This window comes from Nerophis ophidion, linkage group LG26 (genome assembly GCF_033978795.1).
Source record: "Nerophis ophidion isolate RoL-2023_Sa linkage group LG26, RoL_Noph_v1.0, whole genome shotgun sequence".
NCBI classification, from domain to species: domain Eukaryota; kingdom Metazoa; phylum Chordata; class Actinopteri; order Syngnathiformes; family Syngnathidae; genus Nerophis; species Nerophis ophidion.
The window spans coordinates 33,918,947-33,934,688 of NC_084636.1; the positions used below are offsets into that span (position 1 = coordinate 33,918,947).

Here is a 15,742-nt window from a genome sequence, read left to right on the forward strand (position 1 = left end):
TCTTGACACTATCTGGCCAGGGTGCTAACTGTCGAAAAAAAAAAGTTAACATGCTAACAATACCGTGTTATCAATAGCTTACGTAAGGTTAGCATATTAACTTATTTTAATTTTTTTTTAGCTCATTTTGGTTATAGTTTTTGTTTCTTGGCGCTATCTGGCCAGGGTGCTAAGAGTAAAAAAAAAGTTAACATGCTAACAATAACAACAATAGCTAGTTAGTACAGTTAATAGTACAGTTAGCATGTTAACTTTTTTTCTTTTTTATTTAGCTCATTTTGCTTCATATTTTTTGTTTCTTGGCGCTATCTGGCGAACATGCCAACAGTAAAAAAAAAAAAAAAAAAAAAATTAACATGCAAACAGTACCGTGTTAACAATAGCATATGTACAATTAGCATGTTAACTTTTTTTTTTTCAGCTCATTTTGCTTATAAGTTTTTGTTTCTTGACACTATCTGGCCAGGGTGCTAACTGTCGAAAAAAAAGAAGTTAACATTCTAACAATACCGTGTTAACAATAGCTTACGTAAGGTTAGCATCTTAACTTATTTAAAAAAAATGTTAGCTCATTTTGCTTATAAGTTTTTGTTTCTTGACACTATCTGGCCAGGGTGCTAACTGTCGAAAAAAAAAAAGTTAACATGCTAACAATACCGTGTTAACAATAGCTTACGTAAGGTTACAATCTTAACTTATTTTAATTTTTTTTTAGCTCATTTTGCTTATAGTGTTTGTTTCTTGGCGCTATCTGGCCAGGGTGCTAACAGTAAAAAAAAGTTAACATGCTAACAATACCATGTTAACAATAGCTTACGTACAGTTAGCATGTTAACTTTTTTTTTTTTAGCTCATTTTTCTTATAAGTTTTTGTTTCTTGACCTTATCCGGCCAGGGTGCTAACTGTTATAAAAAGTTAACATGCTAACAATACCATGTTAACAGTAGCATACGTACAGTTAACATGTTAACTTTTTTTTTTTTTTGCTCATTTTGCTTATAGATATTGTTTCTTGACGCTATCTGGCCAGGGTGCTAACAGTAAAAAAAAGTTAACATGCTAAAAATACCGTGTTAACAATAGCTTACGTACAATTAGCATGTTATCATTTTTCTTTTTTATTTAGCACATTTTGCTTCATATTTTTTTGTTTCTTGACGCTATCTGGCCAGCATGCCAACTGTAAAAAAAAAAAAAAAAAAAAATTTAAAAAATATTAACATGCTAACAGTACCGTGTTAACAATAGCATATGTACAATTAGCATGTAAACCTTTTTTTTTTTTTAGCTCATTTTGCTTATAGTTTTTGTTTCTTGGCGCTATCTGGCCAGGGTGCTAACAGTAAAAAAAAAGTTAACATGCTAACAATAATAACAATAGCTAGTTAGTACAGTTAATAGTACAGTTAGCATGTTAACTTTTTTTCTTTTTTATTTAGCTCATTTTGCTTCATATTTTTTGTTTCTTGGCGCTATCTGGCCAACATGCCAACAGTAAAATAAATAAAATACAAAAAAATTAACATGCAAACAGTACCGTGTTAACAATAGCATATGTACAATTAGCATGTTAACTTTTTTTTTTTTTTTTAGCTCATTTTGCTTATAGTTTTTGTTTATTGATTCTTGTTTCTTCACTCTAATTTTTTTGTTATTTGACAAAAAAAAAAGTTTATATATTTTATGGTTTTGAATAAGGGAACTACTAAAATGGCCCCCGCCTACTTTCATTTGTCAGTCTGTGGCCCTCAGTGGGAAAAAAAAAAAGTTTGGGCACCTCTAGAAAGTTTCCCAGATCATATGCACAAAAAAAAAGTACTATTAGCAGCGATAATAGTCCAAACAATGATGTACTCACGGACGGGCTGGTGTTTGGGGTCCATGCCGCCGCAGGTCTGCTGCAGGCGGCCCACCTTCCTCTGCAGCCCCCGGAGTCTCACGCCGGAGCTCTCCAGGTCCGCTTGGAGCTCCTGGAAGATGGAGCAGGCGTGCTTGGCCAAGTCCGACATTTGACGGAGTGTCCGGGCCAGGCAGACGTTGCTGATGGACACCAGGTCCTCCGCGACCGGAGTCTCCTGGTCGGGGTTGGAAACTTGGTACCGGCACAGCGACCGCGGCTCCACCAGCCGCTTGGCGAACGGCATGTTCAAAAAAAAAAAAAAGAAAGAAAAAGAAGAAGGAGAATCTTCTCCTCGGACCCTCGCTTCAGTTGTCCGCCATCCTTTCACGGAGGACGGCTGAGGTGCTCCTCAAAGATCATCTCGTGTCGGACTTTTCGCCGAGCGGACTAAAAAAAAAAAAAAAAAAAGTCTCGTTTGAAAAAAAAAAGGAGGCATCAGGAAGTTGGGAAAACAAGGAGCGCATTTTTTTTACGGACCGAACTAATAAAAGTAACCTACGGCGATGCCTTCGGGGACACTCGGAAAAAAGACGCGCGGAGGCGGGTTTCCCCGGCAGGGGCGCGGCTAAGGTAGCGGTGACCAATTAAAACCGACGTAGATGGAAATAGATGAATAGGGATGGTAGTAAAAAAAATACAATAAAATAATAAAAACCAAGGGGAGAAAACAAGGAGCGCATTTTTTTACGGACCGAACTAATAAAAGTAACCTACGGCGATGCCTTCGGGGACACTCGGAAAAAAGACGCGCGGAGGCGGGTTTCGACCAATTAAAACATACATAGATGGAAATAGATGAATAGGGATGGTGGTAAAGAAATATAATAAAATAATAAAAACCAAGGGGAGAAAACAAGGAGCGCATTTTTTTACGGACCGGACTAATAAAAGTAACCTACGGCGATGCCTTCGGGGACACTCGGAAAAAAGACACCGCGGAGGCGGGTTTCGACCAATTAAAACCGACATAGATGGAAATAGATGAATAGGGATGGTAGTAAAAAAATACAATAAAATAATAAAAACCAAGGGGAGAAAACAAGGAGCGCATTTTTTTACGGACCGAACTAATAAAAGTAACCTACGGCGATGCCTTCAGGGACACTCGGAAAAAAGACGCGCGGAGGCGGGTTTCGACCAATTAAAACATACATAGCTGGAAATAGATGAATATGGATGGTGGTAAAGAAATATAATAAAATAATAAAAACCAAGGGGAGAAAACAAGGAGCGCATTTTTTTACGGACCGAACTAATAAAAGTAACCTACGGCGATGCCTTCGGGGACACTCGGAAAAAAGACGTACGGAGGCGGGTTTCGACCAATTAAAACCAACATAGATGGAAATAGATGAATAGGGATGGTAGTAAAAAAATACAATAAAATAATAAAAACCAAGGAGAGAAAACAAGGAGCGCATTTTTTTACGGACCGAACTAATAAAAGTAACCTACGGCGATGCCTTCGGGACACTCGGAAAAAAGACGCGCGGAGGCGGGTTTCGGCCAATTAAAACCGACATAGATGGAAATAGATGAATAGGGATGGTAGTAAAAAAATACAATAAAATAATAAAAACCAAGGGGAGAAAACAAGGAGCGCATTTTTTTACGGACCGAACTAATAAAAGTAACCTGCGGCGATGCCTTCGGGGACACTCGGAAAAAAGACGCGCGGAGGCGGGTTTCGACCAATTAAAACCGACATAGATGGAAATAGATGAATAGGGATGGTAGTAAAAAAATACAATAAAATAATAAAAAACAAGGGGAGAAAACAAGGAGCGCATTTTTTTACGGACCGAACTAATAAAAGTAACCTACGGCGATGCCTTCGGGGACACTCGGAAAAAAGACGCGCGGAGGCGGGTTTCGACCAATTAAAAGCGACATAGATGGAAATAGATGAATAGGGATGGTAGTAAAGAAATACAATAAAATAATAAAAACCAAGGGGAGAAAACAAGGAGCGCATTTTATTACGGACCAAACTAATAAAAGTAACCTACGGCGATGCCTTCGGGGACACTCGGAAAAAAGACGCGCGGAGGCGGGTTTCGACCAATTCAAACCGACATAGATGGAAATAGATGAATAGGGATGGTAGTAAAAAAATACAATAAAATAATAAAAACCAAGGGGAGAAAACAAGGAGCGCATTTTTTTACGGACCGAACTAATAAAAGTAACCAACGGCGATGCCTTCGGGGACACTCGGAAAAAAGACGCGCGGAGGCGGGTTTCGACCAATTAAAACATACATAGATGGAAATAGATGAATAGGGATGGTGGTAAAGAAATATAATAAAATAATAAAAACCAAGGGGAGAAAACAAGGAGCGCATTTTTTTACGGACCGAACTAATAAAAGTAACCTACGGCGATGCCTTCGGGGACACTCGGAAAAAAGACGCGCGGGGGCGGGTTTCGACCAATTAAAACCGACATAGATGGAAATAGATGAATAGGGATGGTAGTAAAAAAAATACAATAAAATAATAAAAACCAAGGGGAGAAAACAAGGAGCGCATTTTTTTACGGACCGAACTAATAAAAGTAACCTACGGCGATGCCTTCGGGGACACTCGGAAAAAAGACGCGCGGAGGCGGGTTTCGACCAATTAACACCAGAATAGCTATATGAGCTACAAGCTAGCAATACATTTTTACATCATGCTAGGTTGACAACACTAGCATAGCTACTTGGGGTCAATACAAAAATTATATTTCAACATCATGCTAGGTTATCAACACTAGCATAGCTATGTGAGCTACATGCTAACATTATATTTTAACATCATGCTTGGTTAGTAACATTATCATAACTATGTTTGCTAATTGCTAACATTGCATTTTAACCTCATATCAGGTTAGCAACACTGGAATTGCTATATGAGCTACATGCTAACATCACATTTGACCATTATGATGGTTTAGCAACACTAGAATAGCTATGTGAGCTACATGCTAACAATATTTTCAACATCATGCTAGGTTAATAACACTAACATAGCTATGTGAGCTACATGCTAACATTATATTTTAACATCATGCTAGGTTAATAACACTAACATAGCTATGTGAGCTATATGCTAACAATACATCTTAAAATCATGCTAAGTTAGCAAAACTGTCATAGATACATGAACTAAATGCTAACATTACATTGTAACATCATGCTAGGTTCGCAACACAATTATAATATTGTATTTTAACATCATCGTTGGTTACTAACATTAGCATAACTACGTTTGCTAATTGCTAACATTACATTTTAACATCATGCTAGGTTAGCAACACTAGAATAGCTATGTGAGCTACATGCTAACATCACATTTGACCATTACGATAGTTTAGCAAAACTAGAATAGCTATGTGAGATACATGCTAACAATATTTTCAACATCATGCCAGGTCAATAACACTGACATAGCGCTGTGGGCTAAATGCTAACATTACATTTTAACATCATGCTAGGTGAGCAACATAGCTACGTGGGTTAAATGCTAACATTACATTTTAACATCATACTAGGTTAACAACGCTAGCATAGTTATGTGAGCTACATGCTAACACTACATTTGAACATTATGATAGTATAGCAACACTAGAATAGCTATGTGAGCTAACAATAATTTTTAACATCATGCTAGGTTAACAACACTAGCATAGCTATGAGAGCTACATGCTAACATTACATTTTAACATCATGCTACGTTTTCAACACAAGCATAGCTATGTGAGCTGCATGCTATCAATAATTTTTAACATCATGCTAAGTTAACAACACTAGCATAGCTATGTGAGCTGCATGCTAACATTACATTTTAACATCATGCTAGATTGGCAAAACTAGCATAGCTATGTGAGCTACATGCTAACACTACATTTGAACATTATGATAGTATAGCAACACTAGAATAGCTATGTGAGCTACATGCTAACAATCATTTTTAACATCATGCTAGGTTAACAACACTAGCATAGCTATGAGAGCTACATGCTAACATTACATTTTAACATCATGCTACATTTGCAACACAAGCATAGCTATGTGAGCTGCATGCTAACAATAATTTTTAACATCATGCTAAGTTAACAACAATAGCATAGCTACGTTAGCTACATGCTAATATTACATTTCAACATCATACTAGGTTAGCAACACTAGCATAGCTAGGTTAGCTACATGCTAACATTACATTTCAACATCATACTAGATTAGCAACGCTAGCATAGCTATGTGAGCTACTTGCTAACAGTACATTTGAACATTATGATAGTATAGCAACACTAGAATAGCTATGTGAGCTACATGCTAACAATCATTTTTAACATCATGCTAGGTTAACAACACTAGCATAGCTATGAGAGCTACATGCTAACATTACATTTTAACATCATGCTACGTTTGCAACACAAGCATAGCTATGTGAGCTGCATGCTAACATTACATTTTAACATTATGATAGTAGTGCAACACAAGCATAGCTATGTGAGCTGCATGCTAACAATAATTTTTAACATCATGCTAAGTTAACAACACTAGCATAGCTATGCGAGCTACATGCTAACATTACATTTCAACATCATGCTACATTTTCAACACAAGCATAGCTATGTGAGCTGCATGCTATCAATAATTTTTAACATCATGCTAAGTTAACAACACTAGCATAGCTATGTGAGCTACATGCTAACATTACATTTTAACATCATGCTAGATTAGGAAAACTAGCATAGCTACGTTAACTACATGCTAACATTACATTTTAACATCATGCTACTTTTGCAACACAAGCATAGCTACGTGAGCTACTTGCTAACAGTACATTTGAACATTATGATAGTATAGCAACATTAAAATAGCTATGTGAGCTACATGCTAACAATAATTTTTAACATCATGCTAGGTCAACAACACTAGCATAACTATGAGAGCTACATGCTAACATTACATTTTAACATCATGCTACGTTTGCAACACAAGCATAGCTATGTGAGCTGCATGCTAACATTACATTTTAACATCATGCTACGTTTGCAACACAAGCATAGCTATGTGAGCTGCATGCTAACAATAATTTTTAACATCATGCTAAGTTAACAAAGCTAGCATAGCTATGTGAGCTACATGCTAACATTACATTTTAACATCATGCTAGATTAGCAAAACTAGCATAGCTACATTAGCTACATGTTAACATTACATTTCAACATCATACTAGGTTAGCAACACTAGCATAGCTACGTTAGCTACATGCTAACATTACATTTAAACGTCATATAAGGTTTGCATATTCAATGAAGAACAAAATGATTAAACTTACAGACTGAAGTTCCATTTTAAGGCGGGTTTACTGGTTAAAATACATAACTAATATAAATGTTATTGTTTGAATATTTATTATCTGTGATTTTAACGGTTAGTTAGCAGGTGCGATTTGAAGTCAACACTTAATGACAACTTTTAGCCGCCATGCTAGCAGGCTTAGCTTGTTTGTCGTGCTGTTCGCCAGACGAGATGTTAGCGTGTTTGCGGCTGAAAGTTGCTAAAAGAGAGGAAAAGTTTGTTTTGGTGTCGCGTGTGCGCTCATGCTGCTCCGCATTCACATGTGCTGACTCAGCCTTTCTTTCAGGCCGCTAATGCCGCCGCCATAAAGGACTTCCTGTTGGCCGCCCGTGTCGCGCGGCAGAAGTGCAACCTCGGCAAAGCGCCGGCGGGCACACAAAGGCGGCGCACGCCGGAGACGTGCGGACCATGTCGTCACCGCGTGTGGCGGGCGGGGGGGTGGGGGGGTTGCAACACACAAAAGCTGCTAATCTTTGCGGTGATAAAAGTCAGCTTTAGCGCACCAGCACGAGTTAGCACTTTCAAGTCGCACTTGGTAGCCAGTAAATAAACACAACCTTTAAGTTTGCGCAAAAAAGTAAACATACAGCCACCACAAGTAAAACTTTTAATTTTTCTTGTATTTATTTTTTTTAGTTTTTGCGATACAGAGAGTTAGCATTTTACCTTCCAGGTGATATTTTTGATACTGATCGTCCTCCATAAAACATTTACAACACACACAATCCATTTTTTTAAACTTTTGTATAAGTTTATCGTGATGCTAATTTTCGTTAGCCTGTCAAGGGCATGTTAGCATTAAGCTAGCAGAATTAGCGCCAACCTTCATCCTAAGTAATTATATCACTTATAACACACAAAAGCTGCTAATCTTTGCGGTGATAAAAGTCAGCTTTAGCGCACCAGCACGAGTTAGCACTTTCAAGTCGCACTTGGTAGCCAGTAAATAAACACAACCTTTAAGTTTGCGCAAAAAAGTAAACATACAGCCACCACAAGTAAAACTTTTAATTTTTCTTGTATTTATTTTTTTTAGTTTTTGCGATACAGAGAGTTAGCATTTTACCTTCCAGGTGATATTTGTGCTACTGATCCTCCTCCGTAAAACATTTACAACACACACAATCCATTTTTTTAAACTTTTGTATAATTTTATTGTGATGTTAATTTTTGTTAGCCTGTCAAGGGCATGTTAGCATTAAGCTAGCGGAATTAGCGCCAACCTTCATCCTGCGTAATTATATCACTTATAACACACAAAAGCTGCTAATCTTTGCGGTGATAAAAGTCAGCTTTAGCGCACCAGCACGAGTTAGCACTTTCAACTCGCACTTGGTAGCCAGTAAATAAACACAACCTTTAAGTTTGCGCAAAAAGTAAACATACAGCCACCACAAGTAAAACTTTTAATTTTTCTTGTATTTATTTTTTTTAGTTTTTGCGATACAGAGAGTTAGCATTTTACCTTCCAGGTGATATTTGTGCTACTGATCCTCCTCCGTAAAACATTTACAACACACACAATCCATTTTTTTAAACTTTTGTATAATTTTATTGTGATGTTAATTTTTGTTAGCCTGTCAAGGGCATGTTAGCATTAAGCTAGCGGAATTAGCGCCAACCTTCATCCTGCGTAATTATATCACTTATAACACACAAAAGCTGCTAATCTTTGCGGTGATAAAAGTCAGCTTTAGCGCACCAGCACGAGTTAGCACTTTCAACTCGCACTTGGTAGCCAGTAAATAAACACAACCTTTAAGTTTGCGCAAAAAGTAAACATACAGCCACCACAAGTAAAACTTTTAATTTTTCTTGTATTTATTTTTTTTAGTTTTTGCGATACAGAGAGTTAGCATTTTACCTTCCAGGTGATATTTGTGCTACTGATCGTCCTCCATAAAACATTTACAACACACACAATCCATTTTTTTAAACTTTTGTATAAGTTTATTGTGATGCTAATTTTTGTTAGCCTGTCAAGGGCATGTTAGCATTAAGCTAGCGGAATTAGCGCCAACCTTCATCCGGCGTAACTATATCACTTTTGTGAGTTTATACCACGAATTTAACATGATTGCTACATGTGTGCAAACTTAATGTGTACACTAATGTACTTTCCCTGCATGTTAGCATAGTACTGTGCGCATGCTAGCTTTTGTGCTAATTTTATAGGTAAATATTTTGTTACTTGACGAATTAAATCCTTTTTTTGGTGCTAATTTTGTAAGTATACACCTAAGTCATTTTTGGTACTTCACAGATGCTCATGTTAACAGGTTAGCATCTTAAACAATTTTTTTCGCTATACACCTCTCGGTAGTTGTTACAGTTAGCATTTTAGAAAGCATAATAGATTTTTAAAATCTAATTTAGCATGTATAGACCTCGTTGTCATACACTTTAGTATTTTACTGATGCTAACTATTATTAGCATAGTACCGTTATTATGCTATCTTTTTAAAGCAAATTTTCAGGTCACATTTTGGTACTTGCTAATGTTAGCCTGCTAGCATTTTGAACACAATTTTCGATACATACCTCAGGGTAATATATTCATCTTCCATAAGACATTTACGTCCTGCTAATCTTTGCGGTGATAAAAGTCAGCTTTAGCGCACCAGCACGAGTTAGCGCTTTCAAGTCGAACTTGGTAGCCAGTAAATAAACACAACCTTTAAGTTTGCGCAAAAAAGTAAACATACAGCCACCACAAGTAAAACTTTTAATTTTTCTTGTATTTATTTTTTTTAGTTTTTGCGATACAGAGAGTTAGCGTTTTACCTTCCAGGTGATATTTGTGCTACTGATCGTCCTCCATAAAACATTTACAACACACACAATCCATTTTTTTAAACTTTTGTATAATTTTATTGTGATGCTCATTTTTGTTAGCCTGTCAAGGGCATGTTAGCATTAAGCTAGCGGAATTAGCGCCAACCTTCATCCTGCGTAATTATATCACTTATAACACACAAAAGCTGCTAATCTTTGCGGTGATAAAAGTCAGCTTTAGCGCACCAGCACGAGTTAGCACTTTCAAGTCGCACTTGGTAGCCAGTAAATAAACACAACCTTTAAATTTGCGCAAAAAGTAAACATACAGCCACCACAAGTAAAACTTTTAATTTTTTTGTATTTATTTTTTTTTTTTAGTTTTTGCGATACAGAGTTAGCATTTTACCTTCCAGGTGATATTTGTGCTACTGATCGTCCTTCATAAAACATTTACAACACACACAATCCATTTTTTTAAACTTTTGTATAAGTTTATTGTGATGCTAATTTTTGTTAGCCTGTCAATGGCATGTTAGCATTAAGCTAGCGGAATTAGCGCCAACCTTCATCCGGCGTAATTATATCACTTTTGTGAGTTTATACCACGAATTTAACATGATTCCTACATGTGTGCAAACTTAATGTGTACACTAATGTACTTTCCCTGCATGTTAGCATAGTACTGTGCGCATGCTAGCTTTTGTGCTAATTTTATAGGTAAATATTTTGTTACTTGACAAATTAAATCCTTTTTTTTGGTGCTAATTTTGTAGGTATACACCTAAGTCATTTTTGGTACTTCACAGATGCTCATGTTAACAGGTTAGCGTCTTAAACCATTTTTTTTCGCTATACACCGCTCGGTAGTTGTTACAGTTAGCATTTTAGAAAGCATAATAGATTTTTAAAATCTAATTTAGCAGGTATAGACCTCGTTGTCATACACTTTAGTATTTTACTGATGCTAACTATTATTAGCATAGTACTGTTATTATGCTATCTTTTTCAAGCCAACTTTCAGGTACACATTTTGGTACTTGCTAATGCTAGACTGCTAGCGTTTTGAACGCAACTTTCGGTACATACCTCAGGGTAATATATTTATCTTCCATAAGACATTTACGTCCTTATTATGGCTTTTTAAATTACACTTTGAGGTTACTTATGTACAAGTTTATTGTGATGCTAATTTTTGTTAGCCTGCAAAGGCATTTTCCATTGTATGTTAGCATTAAGCTAGCGGAATTAGAGCCAACCTTCATCCTGTGTAATTATAACACCTTTATACCACTAATTTAACATGATTCCTACATGTATGCAAACTTCATGTGTACATTAATGTACTTTCCCTGCATGTTAGCATAGTACTGTGAGCATGCTAGCTTTTGTGCTAATTGTATAGGTAAATATTTTTTTACTTGACAAATGATACCTGTTAGCATGCTAATATTAATATGTAAACTTTTTTGTGCTAATTTTAGAGTTATACACCTCATTTATTTTTTGGTACTCGATATATGCTCATATTAACAAGCTAGCATTTTCAACAAAAATTTTTGGTATCCACCTTTCGGTACTTGTTACAGTTAGCATTTTAGCAAGCATGCTAGATTTTTTAAAATCTAATTTAGCAGGTATAGACCTCGTTGTCATACACTGGTATTTTACTGATGCTAACTATTTTTAGCATAGTACTGTTATTATGCTATCTTTTTCAAGCCAATTTTCAGGTACACATTTTGGTACTTGCTAATGCTAGCCTGCTAGCATTTTGAACGCAACTTTCGGTACATACCTCAGGGTAATATATTTATCTTCCATAAGACATTTACGTCCTTATTATGGCTTTTCAAATTACACTTTGAGGTTACTTATGTACAAGTTTATTGTGATGCTAATTTTTGTTAGCCTGCCAAGGGCATTTTCCATTGTACGTTAGCGTTAAGCTAGCAGAATTAGCACCAACTTTCATGCTGTGTAATATATAACACTTTTATATCATTAATTTAACATGATTCCTACATGTGTGCAAACATTAATGTACTTTCCCTGCATGTTAGCATAGTACTGTGAGCATGTTAGCTTTTGTGCTAATTTTATAGGTAAATATTTTTTTACTTGACAAATGATACCTGTTAGCATGCTAATATTAATATAAAAGCTTTTTTGGTGCTAATTTTGTAGTTATACACCTCAGTCATTTTTGGTACTTGACATATGCTCATATTAACAGGCTAGCATTTTCAACAAAAAAATTTGGTGTCCACCTTTCGGTAGTTGTTACAGTTAGCATTTTAGCAATCATGCTAGATTTTTCAAATCTAATTTAGCAGGTATAGACCTCGTTGTCATACACTTTGGTATTTTACTGATGTTAACTATTTTGAGCATATTACTGTTATTATGCTATCATTTTAAAGCCAATTTTCAGGTACACATTTTGGTACTTGTTAATGTTAGCCTGCTAGCATTTTGAACACAAATTTCGGTACATACCTCAGGGTAATATATTTATCTTCCATAAGACATTTACGTCCTTGTTATGGCTTTTCAAATTACACTTTGGGGTTACTTTCGTACAAGTTTATTATGATGCTAATTTTTGTTAGCCTGCCAAGGGCATTTTCCATTGTACGTTAGCGTTAAGCTAGCAGAATTAGCACCAACTTTCATGCTGTGTAATATATATCACTTTTATACCATTAATTTAACATGATTCCTACATGTGTGCAAACATTAATGTACTTTCCCTGCATGTTAGCATAGTACTGTGAGCATGTTAGCTTTTGTGCTAATTTTATAGGTAAATATTTTTTTACTTGACAAATAATACCTGTTAGCATGCTAACATTAATATGCAAGCTTTTTGTTGCGCTAATTTTGTAGGTATACACATCAGTCATTTTTTGGTACTTGACATATGCTCATATTAACAGGCTAGCATTTTCAACAAAAATTTTTGGTATCCACCTTTCGGTAGTTGTTACAGTTAGCATTTTAGCAAGCATGCTAGATTTTTTAAAATCTAATTTAGCAGGTATAGACCTCGTTGTCATACACTGGTATTTTACTGATGATAACTATTTTTAGCATAGTACTGTTATTATGCTATCTTTTTCAAGCCAATTTTCAGGTACACATTTTGGTACTTGCTAATGCTAGCCTGCTAGTATTTTGAACACAAATTTCGGTACATACCTCAGGGTAATATATCTATCTTCCAAAAGACATTTACGTCTTTATTATGGCTTTTCAAATTACACTTTGAGGTTACTTTTGTACAATTTTATTGTGATGCTAATTTTTGTTAGCCTGCCAAGGGCATTTTCCATTGTATGTTAGCATTAAGCTAGCGGAATTAGAGCCAACTTTCATCCTGTGTATTATATCACGTTTATACCACTAATTTAACATGATTCCTGCATGTGTGCAAACTTCATGTGTACATTAATGTACTTTCCCTTTGTATGTGTACTTTTACAGTAAATTTGTTGCGGAAAATATCAATAAACAACCTTAAGTTGTTCCTTTTGATCCCTAATTTAAAATGTTGTTTACATATTAGCCAAACTACATTTCAGCGTTCAGGGAGTGCAAATTAATACATTTAAATAAAACAGGAGTGAACAAAGTGTTACATTGTAGTAAAAAAATAAAAATGAAAAATATATGTTAATAATAATTCATGTTAATATCAATCAGAGGTGGGTAGACATTTACTTAAGTAACTTTTTGGATAAATTCTACTTGCCGGAGTAGCTTTAATATAACATACTTCTTACTTTTACTTGAGTGTTTTTTTTTTTTTTAGAAATATAAAGTCTACAGCAGGGGTGCCCATTACGTCGATCGCGAGCTACCAGTCGACCGCGGGGGGTGTGTCAGTCGATCTCCAGCCAGGCTTTTAAAAAAAAATAGACCTAAAAATGAGTGATCATCAATCTTCACCAAGACGTCACTTAAATGACATTCACGGTACCGGAGGGTCTTGTGAGATGACGCTGGCTGCTGCAAGATCATTATTATGAAAATATGACCGAGAGGAAGGCGAGAAACACTTTTTATTTCAACAGACTCTCGCGCCGTACCTTCCGTCAAAACTCTAAAGGCCGACTGCACGTTTCCTATCTTCACAATAAAAGCCCTGCTTCATGCTGCCTGCGCTAACTAAATACAGAGTCTGGGAAAACTGGCGTGCACAAGGGATCCCTCAGAAAGCTGGCGTGCACATCACTCGTCTACACTCTTATTTTGTTAGCGCAGGCAGCATGAAGCAGGGCTTTTATTGTGAAGATAGGAAATGTGCAGTCGGCCTTTAGAGTTTTGACGGAAGGGACGGCGCAAAAGTCTGTTGAAATAAAAGGCGTTTCTCGCCTTCCTCTCTGTCATTTTTTCATAATAATGAACTGGCAGCAGCCAGCGTCATCTCACAAGACCCTCGGGTGCCGTGAATGTCAATCAAGCAAGCTACGGAATATGCCGCCAATGTTTTTCTAGTAAAGTGTATGGAAGCTGGATGAATTAGATGCCAAAAACCAACCACTTTCATGTGGTATTGTACAGAAAGGACAACTTTTTTTCTCCTCCATTTGAAAATGTGGGCGTTATCATCATTACTGTCTGATTCCAATCAATGCAAGTCATCAGAATCAGGTAATACACCAACTTATATTCTTGTCTTTGTGAAAGAAAGACATCTATATGTGTTACACATGCTTGTATTATCATTAAACATATTTAACTTGTTTACAAAAATGTCTCTTTCATAAATAAATAAATATAAATGATATATATAAATGAGGTAGATCCCCTCGAGTTGGTCAATTGAAAAGTAGCTCGCCTGCAGAAAAAGTGTGGGCACCCCTGGTCTACACAAAGTTTCATTCCGATCGTTGCATTTATTTGTTCCACAAATACTAATAATTATCGATGTGACTCTGTTTAGCAAGTCCGACGTCAGCAGCGGTGAGGTTTTGCTTTCGTTTCGCCAATCAAACAAGCCCAAAGTACAGCATTACCAAGGATTTATCAGCCATTTTCAAGGCCCCTGTGACTCCCAAACAATGTGCCATTGTATCTGACGCCGCCCCAACAGGTGTTGTTACCTTATCTTGACACTCCTTATTCCAAAATAACTGTGAGTCCGTCTCCTATGTGATCGCGCTCTGGAATAATGTTGTGAATGACATCTGCTCGGTGCCTTCCTAAAAGATATTTACTTACCACCAAAGTCAAAGAGATATCATTTTAAAATCCTTCATGCTTATTACCCCGTAAAGACAATATTCATGACGGCCTAGCTCAGCGCTATCTTGCCGATTGTATTGCACCGTATGTCCCGGTGAGCAAATCTGCGTTCAATGAAGTCCAGCTCCGCCGCTGCTAGTATGTGGAACGCTCTCCCTGACCACCTGAGGGCACCACAGACTGTGGATGCTTTTTTAAAAAAGCCTTAAAAACCATTCTTTTTAAAAAAGCCTTTTTATAGATATATGCATACTGTTGTATTTTTTTTAATTACAATTGTATTATTATTACTAATAACTAATCTCAGCTCTGTTATTTTCCGTTTTTTCGACTATTTTTTGGAACCTTGGAGACATCATGCCTCGTCGGTGTGTTGTCGGAGGGTGTAACAACACTAACAGGGAGGGATTCAAGTTGCACCACTGGCCCCAAGATGCCAAAGTGTCTGCCGCCAGACCCCCAC

The 15,742-nt window shown here is 36.6% G+C and overlaps 1 protein-coding gene across 1 annotated transcript in view; it reads right to left on the bottom strand.

The window, feature by feature from the left end:
* The window catches only part of nhsa (Nance-Horan syndrome a (congenital cataracts and dental anomalies)), a 181,408-nt gene that overhangs the window by 127,502 nt on the left and 38,164 nt on the right, over positions 1–15,742 (bottom strand). Inside the window, exon 4 of the mRNA XM_061888492.1 lies at positions 1,860–2,288. Coding sequence (XP_061744476.1) covers positions 1,860–2,145 — 286 coding nt within the window. The 5' untranslated portion in view covers positions 2,146–2,288. The remainder of the gene's footprint in view (positions 1–1,859; positions 2,289–15,742) is intronic.